Source organism: Cebus imitator, unplaced genomic scaffold (genome assembly GCF_001604975.1).
Source record: "Cebus imitator isolate Cc_AM_T3 unplaced genomic scaffold, Cebus_imitator-1.0 Scaffold597, whole genome shotgun sequence".
Taxonomy (NCBI): domain Eukaryota; kingdom Metazoa; phylum Chordata; class Mammalia; order Primates; family Cebidae; genus Cebus; species Cebus imitator.
This window is the reverse complement of record NW_016107912.1, coordinates 180,129-191,476: the sequence shown is the minus strand read 5'-3', so window position 1 is coordinate 191,476 and position 11,348 is coordinate 180,129. Positions and strand designations below refer to the sequence as shown.

General features: G+C 35.1%; 1 protein-coding gene across 6 annotated transcripts in view; it reads right to left on the bottom strand.

Moving 5' to 3' along the window:
• The window catches only part of CCDC85A (coiled-coil domain containing 85A), a 193,904-nt gene that overhangs the window by 5,617 nt on the left and 176,939 nt on the right, over positions 1-11,348 (bottom strand). Inside the window, exons 4-6 of one of the 6 annotated variants that reach the window (XM_017516600.2) lie at positions 8,101-8,235; positions 4,620-4,739; positions 722-820 (exon numbers count right to left, since the gene is read on the bottom strand). The exons of 2 other annotated variants lie outside the window; for them this stretch is intronic. In XM_017516600.2, coding sequence (XP_017372089.1) covers positions 722-820; positions 4,620-4,739; positions 8,101-8,235 — 354 coding nt within the window. The remainder of the gene's footprint in view (positions 1-721; positions 821-4,619; positions 4,740-8,100; positions 8,236-11,348) is intronic. 3 more of the 6 variants (XM_017516601.2, XM_017516602.2, XM_017516603.2) reach the window with 3 other exon arrangements.

Genomic DNA, 11,348 nt, shown 5'->3' with positions numbered 1-11,348 from the left:
TTAATCTGAGACAGGGTCTCACTCTGAACCCAGGCTGGAGTGGAGTGGTCATTGCTGGAGTGGATCATTGCTCATTGCAGCCTCAAACTCCTGGGCAAAAGCAATTTTCCCTCTTCAGCTTCCCAAAGTGCTGGGATTATAGATGTGCACCACTGTGCCTAGCCTAACTATCTTTTAGGTTCTCATCTATCTAATCTTAACTTACCAGATTATGAGTTTGGGTCAACAACTGAAAGCTAAAGATAATACTTTGCATGACATGAAGCACACATATAAGATATATGAAGAACTAAGCAAAATTACCTAGTAAGGTGGTGATTTTTTCCAATAATAGTTACAAGTAAATCTGAAGGTGGCTGTATTTTCTTTATCATAGGTTTTTAAACACTGATCTTTAATGAACTTCTTAGAAGTAGAAAAAAAGAAACTCATTTATTTTATCAAAATTAAAACACATTTTAGTAAATTTAATATTTAGAAATGTTCGTAGATTCTTCTGGAATACAGGATTGGCTGGTCATCTCTGAATTGAATATTTTGTAACATGATTGTGTTAATAAAACTACAATAAAATATACTGAATACAAAAACAAGAGAAATTGGTTTTTCATATAAAAATGTAAAGGCATTTGGTCAGCATTTAAAAAATATTCATAAAACAACAGCTAAGCTACGATGTGGCTTTCAACACAGAATACACAATAAAGCACATTAAACTTACATTGCACATTTCTCTGACTATAGCTTTTTCTGTCTCACTAAGGTCATGTTCATACTCTTTACCCTGCTGACGATCTATAGTTTCCTGAACATCCAAGACCTGGATTTGTTGAAAAAAGAAAAGCAAATTTCACATGGAAAAATAGCTTGTTAGTTATGATAAAACCATCAAGGAGCTCCACTTTGTAAAATCTTTAGTTTTCTCCATGTCTGCATATCAGAGTAGATTAGTATATGGCAAAATATTTTTTAAATAGCTGATTGTTCTGAAATCTATTTGGAATGAATTCTATTTGATTTTAAAACGGCCATTAAAAGCAATCCATTGCATCACTCATAATCAATGGAATTCATTAATGTCTAAAATAAGTATATGCATTTACTTTAGTCATTAAGATAACCTCACTGTGTCAGCCATTTGGAGATATCAGTAACTCTTGCTCCATGTAATGTTGGCCAATATAATTAACTATGTGCCAAATGGTCCAAATGATATGTAGACATGGCCTGTATAAAAGATGACTAAAAAAGATGATAGTGACAGGTGAAACTGGTCAAAACCCAGGAATATGCACATAAGAACTACTGACCTCGCAGTTCTTGCTTGGACATGTTCCCAGTACCTGAGAAAAGGCATGTGGAGGTGGCTCTTTGACAGCATCAAAGAGAAGCACTGGCTCCTTATAGTGAAAATATTTGAACAACACTTTAAATATCTTTCATGAAAGCAAAATGTCTTGGAATAAAATGCCTTTTAAACAATTTTAGAAGTTTATGTTTCCACTTCTCTAAATTAGCCCAAAATAGGTTAAAAATAATATTCCTTTAAGAATGTCTAAAATTTTCTTGTGGCTACATTTTACAGTAAAAAAAGAGAAAAAAACTTTGGCTTTCTGTGCTGTTTGCTGTTTTTATCTATATCAGTTTATAAATCAAAGTGTTGAAGTAACACAATAAACTAATGCTTTTCCTAGAAGTTCCGATAGAATCCACACTAACTGCAACCCTGCTAAGCTACTTGATTCTATCATCATCATGGTCAATGTTGGTCACATCTAAAGGTGCTACCTGAGAATTTACAACAATTGAGCCAAACTAAATGACTTAAGCATGAAGTAGGACCTTCATGTCAAGTTCACAGACACTATCTGAGTCTAACTAGAGTTCAATCCTGTAATAATCTGATCACAAATGACTTTCATTAATTTGAAACTTCTAGCAATTATTACTATATAAATACCTCTTCTGAGTCCTGATACTCACCTCACATTATAGTTAATTTACCTTCTTTACATATTTAGAGAAAATCACTGACTGTGCTTGGTGAATATTCATAGAAAACATAAAGTGCTCCTTGAGCAGGCTCATTTACCTATGAATCTGATTTGTAATGCACCTCAGAGAAGCATACTTCAAATCAGTTAATTTTTACTAAATGAAGTGAAGCTCCAATTAATAGTTATCATAAATTTCAAAAGAGGAGAAATATAGTGTTATTACAAATATGCTAATTTCTTACAGTGATTTACATTTCCCCACAAACCATGACCGGAGATTTTCTGAAGCCTAGAGTTTTCTATAAAATCTATCAGAAAGTGAGAAACTGAGCCACTGTACTAATTATTCTTTCCAGGATAGACATATCTCATGATAAAAATCAGCTCCAAATAAGTATCTCTCAAAAACAAAACATGTCAAGTGACCATAATTTCTTTTACTTATATTGAAATCTTTTTAAGATGCATTTTCCAAAAATGATGTTTGCACATATTTCTGTGTCTTAACACAGTTAACTCCTGGAAACAAACACATTTTATATTTAAGGGCCCCCAGTTATCCAATAAAGATGTTTCAGTTGCTCAGTATCACTCATGTGCCAACCAAGGACACTTATGTGTACTGAATATAACATAATATCTCCCTCTCTGGAGATACATTTATTTATTTATTTATTTGTTTATGAGATGGAGTCTCGCACTGTCACCCAGGCTGGAGTGCAATGGTGCAATCTTGGCTCACTGCAACCTCTGCTTCCTGGGTTCAAGCAATTCTCCTGTCTCAGCCTCCGCAGAGCTGGGATTACAGGCACCTGCCATGCCCAGCTAATTTTTAGTATTTTTAGTAGAGATGGGGTTTCACTATGTTGGCCAGGCTGGTCTCGAACTCCTGACCTCATGATCTGCCTACCTTGGCCTCCCAGAGATAACATTTTATATGAAAATTAGAACTAAATTCAGAGAAAACTAAGGCGCTCTTCCTTGTCCTCCCCTTCTTTTTAAGCCACACTAACAGCTGCATTGAGAAATCTGGAAAAAATTTCAGCGTAACCCACTATGTTAATCTGATTCAAATAGCAACTGCCATTTAATAAGGCAATAGGCTGGAATGGCTTTCAAACAGTTTGAATAGGAGGACAAGTTGCTGCTTTCAGAGTGTGTGCACAGGCTTTAATACTACAAGATTGAAGCCAATCTCTGTTCCATTTTCTACTTATAAAATGCTTTTCAGATAGCTAGTGCCTGATTCATGCTAAAGTTCATCCAAGTGCTGCCACAGAGAACAACATATTCAATCATCCATAAACCAACATCCATCAGAGGCAAAGCAGTGCCCCTCACGCTGGCTGTGTCTTCCCAGGAATTCCTCTCAGTTGCTCACTTTGTGAATTATCCCAACATAGACAAAATGCCAAGTGCATTGCCACTGGCCGTTCACATGGTTGCCTTACCTTCCCTCATCAATAATCAGTATATGTTTAGGAAAAGCAAACTCATTTTATATAAGCTAAAGCAAAATATACTAAGGGAGCAAAATCTTTGCTAAAACTTAAATATCTCAAAATGAAATAAACACTTTGAAGTGCTTGTCTGTGTATTTGTTTTGTACATGCCACAGAAAGTACGGCCCATTCCAAAAGAGGAGTGCATCTCAGTCTGATGACAAATCATTTCGAAACTGAAACAGTTTAAGAAGAGTTGTGAAACTCACGTGGTAAAAGCAGAACTGAAGCACTCTACCTGTTTTATGGGTCAGAGAGTTTTGACCAAAGCTACATATTAGAAATTATAGATAGATTTGCTAGACAGTGTTTCATACTTTGGAACTGATAAAATTTCAAGGAACTGTCTCAATTTTTAAAATGATTTGTATTGCCTGTGATAGTTTCTTCTCTGAGATAGGCATTTATATTGTTTATGTATTATTAATTGTACTTATACGAATTTTTCATTAATTTTACTTATTGGAAAGCTCATTATTGGTAAAGAAAATATATGACAAATTTTAGGCAAATTTTTGTGAAATCACTGCAAAATGTGAAGAAAGACACAGAAGTAAATTAGCTTTATGTATAAGTCCATATATCTATTTTCTACTCTTCTATAATGGAACATTAACTGGAGTTTGAGAACCCAATTTCTACTTAGAAGAGGAAAGAGTAGGTTTTTACTTATTTTAATATTTTATTTAAGTTGTATAATGTACTTCAATTGCATCCAAAAAGAATAATGTGGTATCCTTCCATATTTTGGCCAACTATTAACTCCCTATATTTGAAGACATCCATGCTACAAACATTGCACATAAAATACCTATCACAATTTTTTACAAATATGGATATACATGCACAGACTTCAACTTCGATGCAGATAGATATGAATCACATTACTCAAAACAAAATGATAAAACTAGAGATTCAACCATAATAAGTACTCAAACTCACTGTCAGTTTAGAGCAATTAAAATCATACTTCAAAAGTTAAGATTTAAAAAGTTACACCATAAGGAGTCAAAAAATAAAGTATCTATGGTTCAAGCAAGACTGTGAGGACTACTAGACTACAGCAAACAAGCCACAACACAACTGAAGCTCTGGAGAATGGTTGCACACAGTTGGTTACCTTAAGAGAATGTACCACAGGTTCAGGCTGCTGGGAAGGTGTGGCATGTCCACTGAAGCTAGCTGCGGAGTTGGGTGAACTGTTACTCCCATCAGCCCCTGATGACAACCTAAAAGAACCCTTAGTAGAAAATCAACAACTTTGTTATTAAAACAAAAGTCGTTTATGACTACAAAGATGTCATTCAATATTCAATTTCACTGCCAAATGAGAATTAGCCATTTTGGTACTTTTCCTTAGCCTATCCTACAATGCTATCAACCTGTTCATTGGATAACACACTTGCTGCTTGACTAGCAAGGTAACATAATGAAAAGCGACCTCACAACATTGCCAGATGCCATTTCTGACTTACAAAGAGAGCAATGCCCCACCCTCAAGGAATGGCCCTTAAACACATTTCAAGAATCATTTTTGAAACTCAAAGATACTCAAGAGTAGGAAATTCATGAGTTACTCCATAGCTGAGTTAAATATGCTCACTCAGCAAACCAAATGCCATATTCCATATGTGTCAGAATATGTAGACACATCACATTCTTGTGTTGGAGAAACTGTGTCTTTTACAAAACCCTTCTTTGAGGGAAAGACCTATAATAAAGCATTTTCCAAAAAGATTTATGCGAATCGAACATTTTCTTTGAAAACTGAAAACTGTCCTTTTCTGGTCTTTTTTAAAAATGAAAAACACAATAGATACACATTACGTATTTTTAGTTTAGTGATTCTTCAACTTAATTGGTGAGAAACAAGAACCTGGACATGATTAATTTGACATGTGCAGGCCACATTCATCTGTACAAGAACTGGAAATTTCCCTAAGGATCTGTACTTTTTCTAAAGGATACTTGAGGGAAGACTAATGGATCAGCAAAGAAAAAGAGAGCATCAGTTATCTATTCTCCTAGAAAAAGCCGTCAAATGGGAATTTTCCAAATCTATTTTTATGTAGGTCATTACACTATTAGAGAACCTGAGAGATTTTTAATTTCTGGCTATCAACCTATTTGCAGATTTTTTCATGTCTAATTGATTAGTAATTGCTCCATTCAAGTTGATTCTATCAATCTAATATCTCAAAGAGGAGCCACTGAAGGTGTACCATGTGAATTCATGAAGAGAGAAACAACAGTAGTTTGGAATATTAATTTGCAGAATCTCTCCATGACCCAGGCTGGAGTGCAGCGGCACAATCATTGCTTACTGCAGCCTTCGACTCCTGGGCTTAAGCAATCCTCCCACCTCAGCCTCCTGAGTATCTGGGACTATAGGCATGTGTCATTATGCCTAGTGACATTTTGTCTTTTCCACAGAGACAGGGTCTCATTATGTTGCCCAGATTGGTCTTAAAACTCCTGGCCTCAAGTGATCCTCCTGCCTCAGCCTCCCAAAGTACTGGGATTACAGGCATGAGCAGTCATGCTCAGCCAAGAGTAATTTTATGCTGTGTATTTTAGAGATAAGAGGAGAAATCGGCACATAGCAACTATAGGTATAGATTACATGTAAACCATGCTTTATAAGGAAAGTATATTATTATTAACTTAACATTATTGCAGATTATTATTTTCACAATTTGGAAGATTTTCTCCCTTTCTTTCTTGCTGTCATTTCTCCTATGTCCTCAAAATCTCCCCTTGTCACCTCACAAACTTACTGAGGCCACATTCTTTTCCCTGCTCAGAGTTGTACAATCCAGTCAGGTCCTGCCCCCAGCCTCACTACCCAACACGGAGAGGAAGCAGTAGAATACAGCATGAAGTCGGCTTCCTCAGCTTCTGTTCTCCATTGCTACTAAAACTAAAATGTACAGCAGGTGATGAAACAGGATTGTCAATTAGAATAGCCCCAAGCCCCTCTGGGAAAATAAATGAAGTTTGTTTTCCTGTATTTGTAACCGTGATCAAATCAGACACAATAATGCCTGATACACCTAACAGAAGGGAGATTACCTGAAGTTGAAGTTGAAGATGGTTAAGGGACACATCCTTCCCCCACCCTCACATTTTGGAATCTTCTTCCTCTGTACTTTGGATCTTTTGGAATCAAATGGTTCTAACACTAAGGAAGTACAAAAGGAAGCTCCTCTTTCCTGAGGAACTCTGGTCCTCTACTCTTCTCCTTTCCACCTGGTGCCACTGTTATGACCTCTTTTCAAAAGACCTGAGATTTTACAGAATTCACTTCAAACTTTTGTTTAGGATCCACCATTGCAGTGCCATATTTCCTCTGACATGTATTCTAATTCAGAAGGCAGTAAACCTTCCCACTCTGAGCTACCTCCTTTCTGTTTTTACTTTCAAATCCTTTTCTGCCCAGCCTTTCTGCTTCAAAGGTTCTCTTTCCAGATCTGGCAAAAGGACAAGCATATCAATAATACCATCCTTTGGCTTGGACATGGGCCTCTATTGTTCAGGGCATTTTGGTTTAAGAGAACTTCTAAAATCAATGTAAACAATATCCTTAAATCAAATCATCTGAGCCATTTACCATTGTTTAAACTTAAACATTAAGTCCTGTTCTGGCCATATCTATTCAGAAACGTAGACTTCTTCTTTTTTTTTTTTTTTTTTTTTTTAAAGAAAGTAGTTTCCTTAAACAAACAAACAAAAATGGCTACAAGAGTATCTTGCCTAGAATATGCAGTGGGGGGAAATTCATCATTTAGGGATGAAAGTTATACTTCAAACTAGCTTTGGGCCATGGACTAGAAATCAATCAGAAAGATCAAGACTTAGTTTTATTTTGGTTTTGTGAAGCCACAAAGGTAACCAAATGCCTGGTGAAGTTTAGTTCCAACAGATATTATATAATTTTCTAGATTATAATAACAGAATGAAGCACCTCATTCTATTATATCTCATTTAGTACTATAACATAAATAGTTTTCTATGCACTTAGCAGAGTCAGACCAATATTTGGAGAATTACATAGGTTCAATTTACATATACTCTTAGTTGACTAATACATTTTCACTGAATGATTTAAAAAAATATATGCTACTGAGCCAAACAGGGCATTTAAAAAGAGAAAAATCTTACTGAAAAGGGAAATGTGATTTCCCGTTTCAGTGGCTTGTTTTCAAGCTATACATGATCACACAGTGCATGCATCACCTCTCAGTCAGCAGTCAATTTTAAAGGGCAAGGAGCACTTTTCTGAGCTGATCTGGAGACCTGTGATTTTCAAGACCACTGATCTAAACTCCTTTTATCATGAAAGGTCCAGGATACCTTTGTTCTTCGCTCCTGTTTGGGGTTGCTCAACTTTCACCCCCAGATGTCGGGGGAAAAAACACTTAAGACGACTGTTTAGGAGGTGAAAAATTCTACTCCCATCCTCCCTCCCCAGATTTAGACATACAACTTTCTTTCATGTATATGAACTTGTTTTCCAACCCCCAGTACAACTTTTTCTCTTGCAACAGAAGCCATCTGGTTATGCATAAGCAAATGCAGCCAGCTGACTCATCTTCACTCACCGGGAGAGTGGGCAGGCATCGTCCTATTCCTCGGCACCCTTGCCACCACTGCAAGACCCGCCGGGCTCTGGGCCCCCAGCCTTTCTCCATATTTGAGCTGTTTCTAGTTGGAGGTTGCCTTCTATTCTGGCTGGCCTTATATTTGGAACAATATGGTACAATCACTCAGAAAAATGCTGTTTCCCAAGTCTCAAGAAAGCAGATAGAACATGAAGCTTAATGAAATGAACCACAATGACCACAATGGAAAGCTATAACATGCACCTGTAGCTAGGGAAAAAAAATAAAAATAAAAACAATCTAAAGTCCTGTATATTAGAGCTAATCCTGATTTAAGTTTCTGGTAAACATACAACTATATTATCAAGTCTATGAAAAAGTAGATGATAAAGTCAAAATTACAAAAAAATTGAAGCTACTTAAACAACTTTATTTCATGGGTTTTACCTGCATAACATATGTTTTACCTGGATATTAAGCAGAAATAAAACTGTATAACTTCAGAGCTAAACAAAATTCATTTGAAAATACAATTGGGAGCACTATGCCCTTTCGTTAAGAAGTGCAATTTGGGTATATATATTCAATAATACTCAGAAAATTGACACTGCATCAAATTTTTAACAAAATTTCTGCACATCGAAGAGTATGTTATGAGCTAAGAGGTCATCACTGCATTAAAATTAAATATTTTACATAGACATCTACATAATTATCAAACCTTCTATTAATCAGTTAATTTTTGTTTACTTGTTGGAACTAGAGATGTCACATAATTGAAATGAAAAGAAAAAAGTCCTTAATTTTAGCTTTTTTCATCACCAAACTGTATAATCCAATTAAAATAATCAGAAACAAATGAACTTATTAGAACATGATTTCCTCTCCTGTCAACTTTCACTAAGACTAATAACTAAAAATATTATGTCCCAAGGAATAAGGAAATAATTTTAATAATAATTTAAATTATGGAAAATGCACAAAATGGTCCCAAAATTGTAGTGTCTAAATGTTGAGGTTGACTTTAGAAGACTGAAAATAAGAACATAAAATTTTAGTTCTCAACAATTCATTTTCCTTGAAATTAGTGCTCTATATCAATAGTACTGGTCTAATTTTCACTCTTCTCTAACTTTCGCTCATTATGACTACCGGTCATTATGTCTTCTCTTTCTTACTTCACTTACAAAACTCTTTTCTGAACCTATTAAATTGGCACCAGTTACCTATCAAGTACGTCACATATACTCTACTTCTCACATACAGCAGAGGCAATTATATATTTGCACTTGGGTCATAACGATAATTTAATCATAGCAACATTAATTTGAACATTGCTCTTTTGATAATTATTCCGTGTGTAGTGTCTAATTTGTTTCCATCATCAAAAGAATTACCCCCCAAAATTTATAATATTGTTCACAGACTAATACTCACCTCCCACCTCAATCTGCATAGTTGTTTCTGAGATGATCATTAATAAGTAATGCAAATTTTATAGTTATTTTTACAAATGAGGAGATCTAGTATCTGACCTTGCTTCTCTCTATAACATGCATCTCTCAGATCTTACGCTTTCTGGATTTAACAACTGAGTAATACATAAAGGAATTCTACTTTCACTCTCTCTTAATGTGTAACAAGGCTAAATCCCAATGCCTCTCCATTGTAACAAAGCTTATTATTATACCCATAAAATCTGAAGTAGTATCTATGCCTACTTAAAAGCCAACTGGTAAGAGTACCATTTAACTACTATGTTGAGAATTCACAATAATTTCCCACTTTCAGAAAGTAGATAAAACAATAGCTATAATTTAAGTATTGTAAAAGGTTCCTTTAAAAACATATTAAATATGTATTTTATGGTATTATTAATCTCACAAGGGGGAAAATAAACAGGGGCCAGATCTTTGTGGAAGAATAAACTGATGATATAACCATTTTAAAGAAAAAAGTACTCTTTTAGAACTAGGATTAATTATTCTTGCCACGTTGTCATACACACACACACACACACACACACACACACACATATATATTGTTTTAATCCAAGTACATAGAAAAATGTGTTCTGGGCCAGCCATTGTCTTTGATCTTCAAATAAACTACATCAAAACTGTATTTATATACTAATGAAGGCTTAGTACTTCACCAGGCCTACAATTGCCAATCATAATATTTTCTGAAGACAGTTTCATAAAACATAAGATGCCTTCCGTAACTCAGTTGTTGGACTTGTTTCTGGCAACTTTGGGGCTCAAAATCATAGAACTCAGATTCTGGCCACTAAGTGGGAGAACAATTCCAAAGAATCTTAAGATTGTCACTTTCTATTTTCTGAGGAGTTTTGTTTTGCTTAGTTTTCTTTTCAGCAGTTTTCTTAAATTTCAAGTTTTTGAAAAAGAATTCCTGAATGACCCTAACACTCTCATTGTGTGGGAAGTAAATTATAGATTACTTACTATGTGGTAGGTACTCACAGAAATCATAACAGATATGAAGAATTATGAATCACTGAGTCTCTTTAAGTTTCAAAAGAACTGTACTATAGTCAATAGTTTTTATTCCTTGAAAACTGTGGAAACTTCTACAGAGGTGATAGTGTAGGGCTTTTCAGAAAATGATGCGTTTCCAAAATTTGTGAGGAGGGAGTAAAAGTGAAAATCAAGTACTGAAAGGAAGAAAAAGGGGAAAATTCAAGCTGTACTTCTTACTCACCAGGCATCTCAGCAAACTTCAGACACACATAAAGGTTCCTCTTGAAAGATGAATAAAAACAGTCCCCAAGAACTATTTGTTGGGAACCTCAGTAATAACGAAAGTTAAAAAAAAAAAGTGACCTATGTTTTAAGCTAAGAAGTCAGCCTGACTTGAAGACTTTTATCTTGCTGACTTTGAAAGGCATAAAGATGGGCAAATGAATTCTCACATGGGCATTTGCATGGGTTTAGCATGAGAAGAGCCTTTAGTCCTCAGGACTTTCAGGGTCAGATTCTGGTCAACAGGGTATAAAATTCTCTGTACTTAAACATGAAATCAACATGAAGTTTTCAACAACTACATATGCAACATTTTCTCTTCAAACTATGACCATTCTAATAAAAGTTCTCATCTATTTAAAGATGTACAAGTTTCTCTAAGACATTATAGTTTATCTTTTCCTTTTTACTCACAATGAGTTATACATGTAAATGAAGGAAATAAAAACCAATTTTGCAAAAAAACCAATTTTGTGGAAAAAAAAA